At 43.9% G+C, this 13,872-nt stretch overlaps 1 protein-coding gene across 5 annotated transcripts in view; it reads right to left on the minus strand.

Moving 5' to 3' along the window:
- Positions 1–1,400: 1,400 nt before the first annotated feature.
- The window catches only part of GCNT3 (glucosaminyl (N-acetyl) transferase 3, mucin type), a 73,819-nt gene continuing 61,347 nt past the window's right edge, over positions 1,401–13,872 (minus strand). For 3 of the 5 annotated variants that reach the window (XM_045449575.1, XM_045449573.1, XM_045449574.1), the window contains exons 2-3: positions 4,666–4,851; positions 1,401–3,223 (exon numbers count right to left, since the gene is read on the minus strand). In XM_045449575.1, the coding sequence (XP_045305531.1) occupies positions 1,847–3,169 (1,323 nt within the window). In that variant the 5' untranslated portion in view covers positions 3,170–3,223; positions 4,666–4,851 and the 3' untranslated portion in view covers positions 1,401–1,846. Of the gene's footprint in view, positions 3,224–4,665; positions 4,852–5,839; positions 5,954–8,502; positions 8,722–13,872 lie in introns of those variants that run through there. The other 2 variants (XM_045449576.1, XM_045449572.1) reach the window with 2 other exon arrangements.

Consider the following 13,872-nt stretch of genomic DNA (forward strand, 5'->3'; position numbering starts at 1 on the left):
GAACCCATGCACACATGGGAGATTTTCTGCCCACTTCCCACAGCAGCAGGTCCCCCCTTCAAGGCCCCTCAGAGGAGGAACAAGGACAGTCCCAAAGGGTAGCAGGTGGAGAGGTCCATGGTCACCACTGCTGGGAACAGACGTCACAGGGCTCATCTGCCAAGTACATAACTATTCATCAGTCACCTCTGTGGTGGGGCTGAGAGCAAGGCTGAGGAGGACTCAGTATCACAGTACAGGTAAGGAGGGGTGGCAATGCCCATCACTAGAGGAGTAGGCCCTTACAAGAAATAACAACTTACCAATAGAAAATTCACTGTGTTAGACACAATGATAACTATGTCAGAGTACATGGGTTGCAGGGAAGTTTGACTGTGAGAGAAAACTTGATTAAGCGAATCGTAACCAAGAAGAAACACAGTAGTGACATCACGCATTAATCGGATCATTGACATTACACCAGTTGGTGTCTAAATCCCTTTTCCAGAGCATATTGTACACAGAAGACCAGTTGCTCTGTGTATAAGACAAGCCTATCTTTTTATATAATATCCCTTTCCCATCACAGAAGATTATGACTAATAGCCAGTTGCCTTCCAATTGCCTGTCACCTCTCTCTGGAGCTTCAGAAAGGAATCTTTCATTGGGTAACATTTACTGCAGGTGTGGGAGAATACACACACAATTGTTTTCCTATAAGGAAATGTATAAACCACAGAGCCACAAATAGTGACCCTTCCATTCACATACCTAACTAACAGTTTTGACTAAAGAGGCCTAAACTTGGAATACCCAGATTTCCTGATTTAGCTAGACAGTCCTAGTTCATTCTGGTTTCCCAACACGATTTTTTTTTCACTTGCAGCGTGGAGCCTAACACAGGGCTTGAACTCGCCACCCTGAGATCAAGACCTGAGCTGAGATCAAGAGTCAGATGCTTAACTGACTGAGCCAAGCAGGTGCCCCTCTCAACCCCTCCCCCACTAAAATGTGTTCCAGTTTGGCCAAGAAATTATATGAGGGCCTTACCTAAAACGCTGTCTTTGCTATGGAACATTAAGCTTTGGCTGTGAAGCTGGCAAAATTAGTGCTGTAATTGTCCCGTAAGTATATGAGTGACCACACTGGTCAGATCGCCCTTTTTCCCTTACAGAGAAGTCATGAATCTGGCAATGTAAACAAAATGAGGAGGGCTTTGAATAATCAAAGAATCCACTCTGTTCCTGTACATTCTTTTGAATCTGCTATTTACACACTCGGCCATGATCAACTTTGGAATAATGGAGATTCTCTTGCCAGCCACCAGGGATTTTAAATGTCACAAATAGTTATGAGAAAAAGTCTCACACTTGTATCTTTTTTTTTCTGGCTTATTAGACGAAAGTAGAGGTAGGGCTTTAAATAAAGAGCTATTTATTTTTAAGTTAATAGTACAAAAGGCCCTCTTTTCATTAAAGTCCCACCCCGCCCCCACTACCAAGCCTAGAATTTATTAGAACCAGCATAGAGTAGAAAAGCAGACAGCAAGCACTCAACTGAAATCCAGGGTCCCCTGCCACACTTCCCTCCCTTACTCTCCCAAATAACTGCTTCTTATTTTGACTCTGTGACAAAGTCAGTGGGAGAGCTCTTAGGAGTGGGGTGGGTGAATGCTCACCAGGAGTGTTCACCCAGGACAGCAAGTTGCAAGGCAGATCTACTTACCCACACTCCGACAGCAGCCCCCTAACTTGGGGATGCCACGGATTGCAGAGCCCTGGTCTCCCACCCCACATTGTCCCAGCCCATCTGAAGTATGTATCCACATGTTCTTGCCCCACAGGTAGCAATCCTCTTATAGTTTATCTCAGAGTTCAGTCCCATAGATGGCCTTATGACGTAAGTACTCTTCTAAACACTGAAGAACATTGTCATCCACCTTTGGATCAAACTTGTTGGCCAAGAGGTGATGGTTTTGAAGAATCCAATGCAGGTCTCCAGTCCCGTAAATACAGATAGACCTCTGGTGGATTCCAGAGCAAGGTGCATAAGGTGCCCCCATACTGATGTTTCCCTCATGGCCCTGCCACTTGACCAGCCTGGCAATGGCTGCCATATCTGAGACGTGATACTTGGAGTGGTAGGGAATAGAGCCAGGCATCCATGGTGCACGCTGAAGCGTGGCCCAGAGATGCTCATCGGGGCTATAGGTGTCTTTTACCCATTCAATCAGTTGTCGGGACTTGGGGTTCTCTAAGACATGTCGGACAAAGTCTCGGGAAGCTACAATATAGGCATTCCCTGTGAACATAGGTATGTTATCAGGGGGAGGATCCTTGATCTTGTTGGTTACGTACAACGTGTCTTTTGTCTCATAGTGATATTTCCAGCGAGTCTTTTTGTACTCAGTAGGTATTTCTGACTCCATACTGTTCTTCCCATTCAACATCTTGAGGGCCAGGACCATCTCGGCATTGGTCTTTATAGGAAAGTCTGTCCCACAGGTATTTAGTAAGTATTTCCATGGCACTGGGCTCTGGAGCAAGTCTTCCATACAGTTCAGGTCAGCCTGCACCCTGGACCAGGAGGCATAAACCACCCGAACCAACTTACTGGCCATGAAGACATTTGGGAAGCATGAAATAATTGCCTTGACTGCCTCTTTGAAAGTTTCTGGGGATTTCTCATCCACGTGGATGCAGTATATGTTCTGAGGGGCATACACAGCTCGGAGCAATCTTTCAAAGTTTTCTATTTTCTCATGGACCACCATTGAGTAGGCAATAGGGAAGTCTAACTCTTCTTGGCTCAGAGGGAACCGTAGGAACTTCCTTTCAGCCTTAAAGTGCTCACAGTCTCTGGTCATGTTAAGGTAGTCAGTGTCTGTGAAAGGCTTCCGCTTGTTCTTGATCTCCAGGTTGTCCAGCACAGCCTCAATCACTGCCTGCTGGTCCCCTTGGATGATCCGAGAACAGCTGATGGATCTCTTTGCTGGCAGTTTCAGGGACTTGTACAAGATGTCTCTACAGTGCCGGCTCTGAAAATCTCTGGACTTCAGATCCAGGGCATCAAAGTCACATTTCAATCTGAGACAAAGCCTCAGAGCAACAATGGCCAGCAGCATATAGCAGCCCAGGGCCCACAGGTAACGCTGCTGCCACTGTATCTTCTTCCACCAAATCATCCTCATGGAATGAGAAACCAGTCGAGTTTGGGCACAAGGACGGAGGAGGAGGATGGAATCCTTGGACAGAACAAAATGCCTTCAATTACACACTAACCCTGAATGTATTCACAGGAACATCAAAAGTGCAACTCCAAAGTGATGGCAAAAATACATTCCTTTACTAGACAAATAACCTCAGTAAAGACCGGCCTAGGAATCTCTTACACCTGGCCTGTTGGTGGGGGCCTAGAGCCTGACTGGACTAACTGGCCATGTGTGCTGGGATCAGGCTGGCTCCACCTCCCCCCCAAGAGAAAAAGAACGGGAAGCAGAACTGAGCACCTGTTGACGTTGAGGTTTAATTAGTAAGAGGAAATCTGCACCCGCCCTTCATTCCTCAGTCTTCCCCCACCCTTGACCACCCTGTTGCTAAATGGGGCTCTTATCTGGGGCCTAGAATTTCTCATCAGTGTAGAGAGACAATCCCTGAAATTCAGACTCTCAGTGTCTGTTCTAGAAATCCAAAGATTTCAATCCTTGTAAAAGTACACTTCTTGGTCTTGTTTGGCAATTTACATATTAGGATACTTTTACTACATACAATTCATTGGTTAGATTTGGTATCTAGCCACCCCCTTTTTAAAAAATGTTCTTAGGGGCGCCTGGGTGGCGCAGTCGGTTAAGCGTCCAACTTCAGCCAGGTCACGATCTCGCGGTTCGTGAGTTCGAGCCCCGCGTCGGGCTCTGGGCTGATGGCTCAGAGCCTGGAGCCTGTCTCCGATTCTGTGTCTCCCTCTCTCTCTGCCCCTCCCCCGTTCATGCTCTGTCTCTCTCTGTCCCAAAAATAAATAAACTTTAAAAAAAAAAAAAAATATTTAAAAAAAATAAAAAAAAAATGTTCTTAAACAAGTACAAAAAATTGGAGATCACATGAGTGATTACAACGCATTTGTTGGATCATATCCAATTTTTTGTACAGTCTATCCAAATTTAAAATACATATGCACACAAAGCTACGCATATACAATATTTAACGAGTGCTTTCTGTGGGCCACAAATATTTTTTTTACATTGTCCCAGGTCATCTTCACAACATACCTGAGCTGTAGTAGTATTAGGCCTCTTTTTTAAATAGGAAGATAAAAGCTAAATAACTTGCCAAATATCACATATGCTTTAAGAAGCAAATATGTGACTCTTACCCACTCGCCTTTCCCCCAGTTTGTTTGTTTGTTCATTTTGTTTTGTTATTGTCCACAAGCCTTAATGCTTCTTCCTCCAAACCACAACCATCTTTTAAATAATACAGTATAGGGTACTGAGTACCATCAAAGAAAACCAGATGATCTAGGGGAAAAAAACTCTAAAAGGAGAGAAACAAAATGTGACAAACCCTCTCAACAATGACTGTTTTCCCTTGTTGTGTCCTCTTTGTAAGCATAAGATTGTGTCCTGCCTGGTCATAACTTTCATGGCAATCTAAGAGGAAGAAAAAAATGAAACATGAAGAAAATTCTCACCTTTTTAATACCTTTGTCCTTGCTTAGGAAAGATCACTTGTCAAGATGTGTTTGTTTCCAAGGAAGATTGGTTGGAATCCATGGAAGCAAATGTGAACACCATATCCCCTTCTTTTAATGCCTCCACAAGATATTTTCTGATATTCACAGGATGTCCAGGAACAGTCTCAGGCTCCTCCTCGGTCTCTGCAAAGTAGAGAGCAGCAGGTAGCTCTATCAGTCACCTTCCAGCTTCCTGCTCTCAGATGGGAGAGCTAGCTCACATATATCATTCAGGAGTATATTCTCAAACACTAGGCATTCAAGGAGGTGAACAAGGCAGGAAAAAAAAAAATGCTGGCAATATCTGAGAAGGCAAGCAGGTATTTCAACCAGAATAGTCCAGTTTGTAACCATGCTCTCCTGTCACAAAACCATTCATAGAAACCTGTCAACGCTGGCACAAGAACCTGAAAGCTCCCCACCCACCCCCACCCCATTTAGCAAGGAACCATAGAAACACCGGTAGGCCCCTGCCTTATTTTGGCCTGGAATCCAAATATCACTTCTCTTTCGTTCCATGAACATTACAAGAGTAAAACAATAAAATACTTTTTTTTTCTTTAAAAATAGTTCTATAAAAAAAAAAAAAGTTCGTTCTTCAAATAGAAACTGCTCAAAAAAAAAAAAAAAATCCTTTTGCCTGTCATCCCATTATAAATAATCTGTGAGTTGTAGAGACACCCACAGGGTTTCAGACTGTAGACCTTACTCACTCATGTCTGACTCTAGCGTCTTGGCAGTCTAAGGAATGGAAACGCTATGGGTGGTTGGACTTCAGTGAGAGCCCCCCTGGCTGGTTTGGGTAATATAGCATGCAAACCACCTTCTTCGAAGCTGCAGGCATTGCCACGGTTTCTCTCCTGTACCCAACGTCCCCTTCCCTCCCCACACCCCCCACCCTACAAAAGCAGCATGCCTAGCCAAATACTTGAAAGAGCCAATTTAATATAAAGAACTTAACTAGATATAAAGTAGAGAACTGTAGGGGACAGGGAGGGGTGTCAGGCCACCCTAAATTAGGCAGTGGCAATTGCTGGAAGTAGCTACTACTCCTAGGCTGGAGGAATGAAGATTTGGGAATTTTTTCATTTAAAATTTGGGAAGAAAGGTGCCAACAAGCTAAAACTCAGACCTCTGAGATGGGAAGAGCACCACCCGCTCAGCAGGCGCTGGGGTCTCTGACCTCGGAAGAGGCCCCCAGGCTGAGATTTCAACCTCTCCTGAGGCGGCTGAGGTATTTGTCCACCATTACTGTAACTGCATTCAGTGCAGTTACATAAAGAGACTGCCCCTGCCCAGTAGTAAACAGGCGTTGACATGGTGATGCTCACAGAAGCAGGAAGTAGACCGGAAGCAATCAGGAAATCCCGCCTCCGGCCTCATTGGCTCCCTCTGGCGCCCCCTGTCGGCTGAGCTTAATAGGGGACAGAAGAGGCAAAGCAGAAATCCTAGCCAATGCCAAAAATGGGCTTCATCTGAAAACAACAACATAATAAGCAAGATCTGTCAGAGTTGCCTTCTTCCTCCAAGAAGTGTTTACATAGCCCCCAGTACAGCCTAGGGAACTTAGGTCTTTTCTTTTGGGGGACATCTTCTGCCTGTTTCTGACTATAGATGGAGACAGGCCAATAGCAAAAGACCGTATAGGGTCATCTGTGCTCCCATTTTTATGGCCCCACTCCACTGGCTCTGTCTTCTGTCAGCTTCCATCATTCAGAGTCTGTGTGGCTCTGTTTTGAGCTGTAACATTTCTGAGGCAAACGATTAAATGATAAACACTTGTTCTGGTATCTACAAACATCTCTACAAACATCTCTATTTCTTTTTGTTGTTGTTATTTATTTATTTATTTATTTATTTTTTTGAGACAGGGAGGGAGGGAGGGAGGGAGAATGAGAATGAATCCCAAGCAGCTCCACGCTGTCAGTGCAGAGTCCCCTGCAGGCCTCAAACTCATGAACTTTGAGATCATGACCTGAGCTGAAATCAAGAGTCAGACGCTCAGCTGACCAAGCCACCCAGGTGCCCCACCCTACTATTTCTTTATTCAGATCTTTTCTTGGATGGCCTGCTCAAGGTCCTGCCTTCTTTCCTATAAAAGTTATACCACAGATATAGATTTCTTTCAATAAAAGAAAACATTCTGAATATTTGATTTTTAAGGTAATCAAAATAGGGATCCACTCTCATTTGCTAAGTATATGCTAGTATGACATTGACAAACTGGAGATACAGTTTGTTGAGATAATTTACACATTAGTAATACGAAATACGTGGTAGCCGCAGACACACCTGGGTTTTGCCAAGTCCGAGCTAGGTCTGAACCCTGGCTCCGCCACTTTCTAGCTGTGCAGTCATGGGCAAATTCTGTAATTCCTCTACGCTTTAGCGAGTTTATTTAGTTTTTTTTTTTTTAATTTAATGTTTTATTTTTTGAGAGAAAGACAGAGTGTGAGTGAGGGAGGGGCACAGAGAGAGGGAGACACGGAATCTGAAGCAGGCTCCAGGGTCTGAGCTGTCAGCACAGAGCCCGACATGGGGCTCAAACTCACAAGAGTGTGAGACCATGGTCTGAGCTGGAGTTGGACGCTCAACCAACTGAGCCACCCAGGCGCCCCGTTAGTGGCTTCCTTTGTATAAGGGGGACTAACACCAATACCTATTTTATAGGATGGTGGTGAGGATTAAACAAGGTAACACGTATTTAAAACTTGACTTAGAAGCTGGCATATGCAGCCCCTTGATGAAGGTTATGCAGGCTCCGGGTCCAGCCCACAAAGGCCTGTTTTACACAAGGAATAGCTCAAGAAGGGTACAAATAGCATTCTTGAACTCTGGAGTGTTGATGTAGTCATGTGGCCAGATGGGTAGTCCAGGGGAAAGACCTGAAATTGTCCCTTTGTGCCCTGGAAGAGACTCAGTTGGACATGGTCAGTATTGGCACCACAGAGATGAGGAATGAGCTATAGCTGATACCGGGAAAGTGCAGATGAGGGACAGGATGGCTGGAGGTACGGGACAATCGTGAGCCAGGCAACCTGCAGAGATCTCTCAGGCACTCGGGATGGTGGCGGGTCCCATACTTTAAGTCTGTGCGGGTCATGAAGAGAGGGTAGAGCATGGGGGAGGGGAAGGGCCCGGGCACCCGGTGCCTGGGAACCAGGCAGTTCACAAGGCAGGAACCCGGACCTGGAGGACAAGGCCCTTCATTAAGGTTTCTTTTACCCCTTCTGAGACGTAAAGGCAGAGCCAGATGGGCCTGGAGCCAAATGTATCCTAGAGTTCAAGAGTACAGCCAGGTATTTAACCCTGAAAATGATGAAGCCACTCCCTCAGCTATCAAAAATTAAAAGCAACATGAAACCAGACACTAAGTATAAAATCGTCCAACACAGGTCTGAGTTCCCACAATAACCATACCTATTTTATTGTTCCTGAAGCAGCAAACTCTTCCCGCCCTCAACCCTTTACTCCTCTCCTCCTAACTTTAGCTTCCCCACTGGGCAAATAGCTTGGCTTGCATCCCCTGAATTTTAGATTATAAATCTTTATATGTTTGTGGGAAGGTCTAGAAGTTCTACCAATAGGGAACAGAGAAACTAAGCTGGGCTCACCAGAGTGAATCTGGAAGAATCCAGTGGAGTTTATTATTAACTTCAGGGGACGTTCTGGGGACCCTCCAGCCCCGAAAATAAAGTCAGAGGAGGCCCCAAGCAGCAGGAATCCAACCATTTTAAGCTGGATTAACAAATTGGCAAAAGCACCCTTTTACTTATTTTATATAGTGATGTTTACCTCTGGGAAGTATCTGCTTTGTCTTCTCATTAGGCTGGGAGCTCCAGGAAGTCATGTGCTTTCTCTCTCAGCACCCAGCATGGTAGATGTTAGAATTCTAAGGCTGCTCAGAAGAGAAATGCTAGCCGCAGAGAGACAGCAAGGGCAACCCCACTGACTAATAAAGGAGAAGAGAATATGACTCAGAGGGGGCAGAAAGTGAAAACAGATACACAGGCATTAAGCCAGTTAATGTATTACTGGATGGGCTGGAGCTGGGGTTTGAAAGGAACTAAAGGTTCTGAGGAAGAGGGGGTGGAGGTTCTTCGAGCTTCTATTGTATGTTCTAGGTCAGTGGGATCTCGGGGAAGATGGGGCTACGATAGCTGGCCACACACAAGTGGTTAAAAGACCCAACACAATCAACTCTGTCTCGACTCAGGGTTGTTTCATGAAACCCACACTCAGCGGACACTCCCCATGAACTGGAGCAAAAGGGAAAAGAGATTCAAGAAAGAAAAAAGAACACCGCCCCCCTCCCCCATAGAATTCACTATGTATCTGTTCACTAAATGCAGAGGAAAATTCTCAAAGCAGGAAAGAAGGGTATCTTCTCAAGTAGATACAATCCCGCTTGCTCCTTCCTGCTCACATTCCCAAGGCAGATCATCTGCTGAATTGCACAGGAGGCCTTATTTGCTTACTCTCCCCTTCAGCCCCCCAACTTTGAGTGGAGCCCCCTTTCTACCAAAGCCAGACTACCTGCTCCTCAGTACCACAGACCCAGAGGCCAGCCACCGCCATGTTTTCTATCCCCTCACCTCATAAGCCTGTCCAAATGCACTGGCCCTCACTGTGGTGTCATGAGCTTCTGAGGGCAGGGACCACGAATGACTCAGCTCTGCCTCAGCAGCTAGCATGACAACCTGAAGATGATAGGTTCACCATAAATGTTTCCTGAATGAATAACTGCTTCGGTGTCCCAGGGAAGGTCCTCTTAGTACCAGTGCCTTAGAACTAGAGTTTACAGGTGCAGCTGACCCTCGAACGAGACAGTTTGGAAGTTTGGAACTAAGCAGGTGCACTTATATGTGGTTTTTTTTTTTTTTTTTTACAGTACAGTATTTGTATTTTCTCCTTATGATTTTCTCAATAACATTTTTTTTCTCTAGCTTACTTTATTATGAGAATCCAGTACACCGAACATATAAAACGTGTGTTAATTGACTTATGTTATTGGTAAGGCTTCTGGTCAACAATAGGCTATTAAGTTTTGGGGGAGTCAGAAGTTTTACATGGATTTTTGACTGGGTGATGGGGAGAGATAGCACCTCTAACTCCCTGTATTGTTCGAGCATCAATTGTAATTCTTGGAATTAACAGGTAGAGACTCCCTGAAGTCAGCTATGCCCCAAAACGTAATGCCACCAAGCTGAAACTAACTGAAATCCAAACTGCATTTAAGGGATTACTTTTGGGATGCCTGAGTCGTTCAGCTGGTTAAGAGTCCAACTTCAGGGGCGCCTGGGTGGCGCAGTCGGTTAAGCGTCCGACTTCAGCCAGGTCACGATCTCGCGGTCTGTGAGTTCGAGCCCCGCGTCGGGCTCTGGGCTGATGGCTCAGAGCCTGGAGCCTGTTTCCGATTCTGTGTCTCCCTCTCTCTCTGCCCCTCCCCCGTTCATGCTCTGTCTCTGTCTGTCTCAAAAATAAATAAACGTTGAAAAAAAAAATTAAAAAAAAAAAAAAAAAGAGTCCAACTTCAGATCAGGTCATGATCTCGCAGTCCAGGAGTTTGGGTCCCGAGTCGGGCTCTATGCTGACGGCTCAGAGCCTGGAGCCTGCTTCAGATTCTATGTCTCCCTTTCTCTCTACCCCTCCCCCACTCACACTCTGTCTCTCGAAAATGAATAAATGTTAAAAAAAAACAATGTTTTTTGTTTTTTTTTTTTAAAAGGGATTAATTTTGCTTAGGAAACTTTCTCAGAAATAGCCTACCAAAAAAGAGAGTTGGAAGCAAGTTAATAATGAGATTAAGGTGCCTCCCAGGGTGCCTGGGTGGCTCGGTCAGTTGGGTGCCTGACTCTTGATTTCCACTCAGGTCATGATCTCACGGATCATGGGATAGAGCGCTGTGTTGGGCTCTGTGCTGACAGTGAGGAGCCTGCTTGGGATTCTCTCCCTCTCTCTCTGCCCCTCCCCCACTCACTCTCACTCTCTCAAAATAAACAAACGTTAAAAAAACAAAAAGATGCCTTCCATTGTGTCATTAGGAAGTAACCTAAATGGAACCAATAATAAATGGTAAGTGACATGGCAGTGCTTCATCCATTCACCCCACGTAACAGTTGTTGATGGAGGAGGCTAAGTTTTAGATGCTAGAGTTACAAAGTTGATTAAGACAGTCTCTACTTTCAAGGTGCTCATAGTCTCGTGTGGGAGAAATATGTGAAAACAGATTGTAATGCCACGTAGGAGTACAAGCAGGAATATACGCTGGCTTTAAAAGAGGCCCAGAGGTTGAAACAAAAAAAGGGAATGGTCAGAAGTACAGGCACAAACAATTAAGTGTGGGTCTTAATGAAATCTAGAAGGAAAAAAAAAAAAAGAGTGAGAATCTGTGTGGCTGCCTCCTGCATTGTCTAGAGAAGGGTCTTGGCTAGTGGCAGTGACCATAGGATGAACAAATATGGGTTAAAGGAAATGTCTCCTTAGAACAGCCATTTGGGAAAAGAAAGGGAGATCACAACCCCAACACTATAAACATACATTTCAGATTTATACCTAAAAAGAAAAAACAGTTCCAAAAGATCCAGGAAATGTATGATACCTAAGTTGGGAATTTCTTTTTAGTATTATATCAAGAATAGAAAATGATAAAAAAAGAAAAAAACAGATTTAACTATATGGAAACCATAAACAAAAATATCATTTGAAGTAGGAAATGGGACTTCCAGGAAAGCTTTTTAAAAAGGAGAGGCTAAGACCTTCTTTCCTTCTTTGGGAACTCATGAATGCAGATTTAATGGCTGGGGCTTCAGCAGCTATCTAGGATCCTGAGGCAACACTGAAAGGGGAAGCCATGAGGTGAAAGGAATACCATGGAGCCATTTCACCAGTTCTGGACTGACTGCCTACTTCTAGGTTTCATTAATAAAAGCGAGAGAGATACCTTCTTTACTCCTTTTTCAGGTCTGATATGAGCCGTCATTCACAAATTCCTAACCCACACAGAAGCTGTTTCTTAATTGAGGGACATTTCAAATCATAGGTATGAAAAAGTCACATGTTTCAGGGGAGTCAAGAGAAGGTAGTCTGAAGGCTGTAGAGTATACAGGAGCTCTAATTCCCATCCTACCACCGCCTCCCTCATCCCCACACTATCACAGCATCTCTTGTTTCTTATGAAAAACACAGTTCAGGTGAGAAGTCTGGAAAAGAATGCACCCAACATTAACCACAGTATTCTGGTTTTCAGTTTCTCTTTTTTGTTTCATCAGTTTTGGTTCCCCGCCCCCCTCCCCCGAAGTTTTCATCTAGATTCCAGTTAGTCAACATACCATGTAATATTAGTTTCAGATATATAATACAGTGATTCAGTAATTCCATACAATACCTGGTGCTTACCACAACGCATGCACTCCCTAATTCCAAACACCTCTTTCACCCACCACACCCATCAGATTATTCTCTATAGTTATGACCCTGTTTCTTGGCTTGCTTCTTTTCCCATGTTCATCTGTTTTGTTTCTTGAATTCCACATATGAGTGAAATCATATGGCCTTTCTCTGACTCATTTCACTTAACATTATACTCTCTAGCTCCATCTACATCATTGCAAATGGCAAGATTTCATTTTTATGGCTGAGTAATATTCCATTGTGTATACACACCACACCTTCTTTATCTGTTCGTCTCATCAGTTTTCCAATTTGTCGAGAATTCACATGTATTATGGATTTTTAGAATTTTTAAAAGCTATTTTAGAATCATCTTGGGAAACAAAACAAATATTACTCTCTTGGGGTGCCTGGGTGGCTCAGTCGGTTAAATGTCCAACTCTTGATTACAGCTCAGGACATGATCTCGTAGTTCATGAGATCGAATCTCACGTTGAGCTCTGAGCTGACAGTGAAGAGCCTGCTTGGGATTTTCTCTCTCTCTCTGCTCCTCCTGTGCATGTGTGTGCTCTCTCTCAAAATAAACATTTAAAAATAAATATTTAATTGGCACCACCCACAGGATTTTCTTCATTTACCACAAAAATACTTTTTTCTCCGTTGCCATCACCTGGCATTATCTTTGGTTTTTGTCTTTTCCACAACTGATAGATGAAAAGTGATATCCCACTGTGGTTTTCATCTGTATTTCTTTTATTAGTAGTAAACTTGAGCCCCTTTTCATATATTTGTGGCCATTTGCATTTCTTCTTCAATTTCTTTCCCACTAATGTTTTTCTGTCCATTTTTATGTTACACTACTTACTACTTATTATTAATTTGTAAGAGCTCTGAATTTAGGGGCACCTGGGTGGCGTAGTTGGTTTAGGCGTCCAACTGGTGATTTCGGCTCAGGTCATGATCTCTCAGTTTGTGAGTTCAAGCCCTGCATCGGACCCTGGGCTGGCAGCTCAGAACCTCCTTGGGATTCTCTCTCTGCACCTCCCCTGCTCTCTTGCATACTCTCTCTCTCTCCCAAAAGTAAATAAACTTAAAAAAAAACATAGCTCTGAATTTATCAGTTATGTACTCTTCATTCAGTTTTTGTGGCTATGTCATCCCAGTGCGTTGTTTGACTACGTTTTATGGGGCTCTTTCCTAGGCTTAACACTCGATACACAGAAACTCACAATTATTTGATACGGTCAAACTTCTCTATTTTTTCCTTTTGCCTTCGGAGATTCATGTAATGAATGGAATAGAAAGCCCATTTCTACTCCAGGGTCATACAAATATTCACTCACATTTGCGTTTAATAATTTTTAGGGGCTTTTTACATTTAAATTTTGGAGCTATCAGGGACATATTTTGATGTAGGGGAGGCAATGATTATGCTAGGACCACACAGTTATCTTGGCCATGTTCTGAGTGGCAGAACCCATACACTTCAGGTGCTATTTAAGTAAGATGCAGGGATCCCCTGCTTTCCTCAGACTACACTCACTTCACTTTCACAAAAGACTGACGTTAGTATCCGTTAAATCCAAAGGGGAGTTTCACTTTTGCTAAAAAAAAATTAATTAAAAAAAAAAAAAAGCTGCTACTCTACTAACGTAGGTCTTTCAAAAAAGCAAAGTGGCTTCACAGAAACTTTGGAAAAGCAGGGGATACTCTTCCCTTTTACCGTGTGGCTTATGAAAGTGTCCATGGGCACACCCTACCTTCAGGTCGTGG

This window comes from Leopardus geoffroyi, chromosome B3 (assembly GCF_018350155.1).
Source record: "Leopardus geoffroyi isolate Oge1 chromosome B3, O.geoffroyi_Oge1_pat1.0, whole genome shotgun sequence".
NCBI classification, from domain to species: Eukaryota; Metazoa; Chordata; class Mammalia; order Carnivora; family Felidae; genus Leopardus; species Leopardus geoffroyi.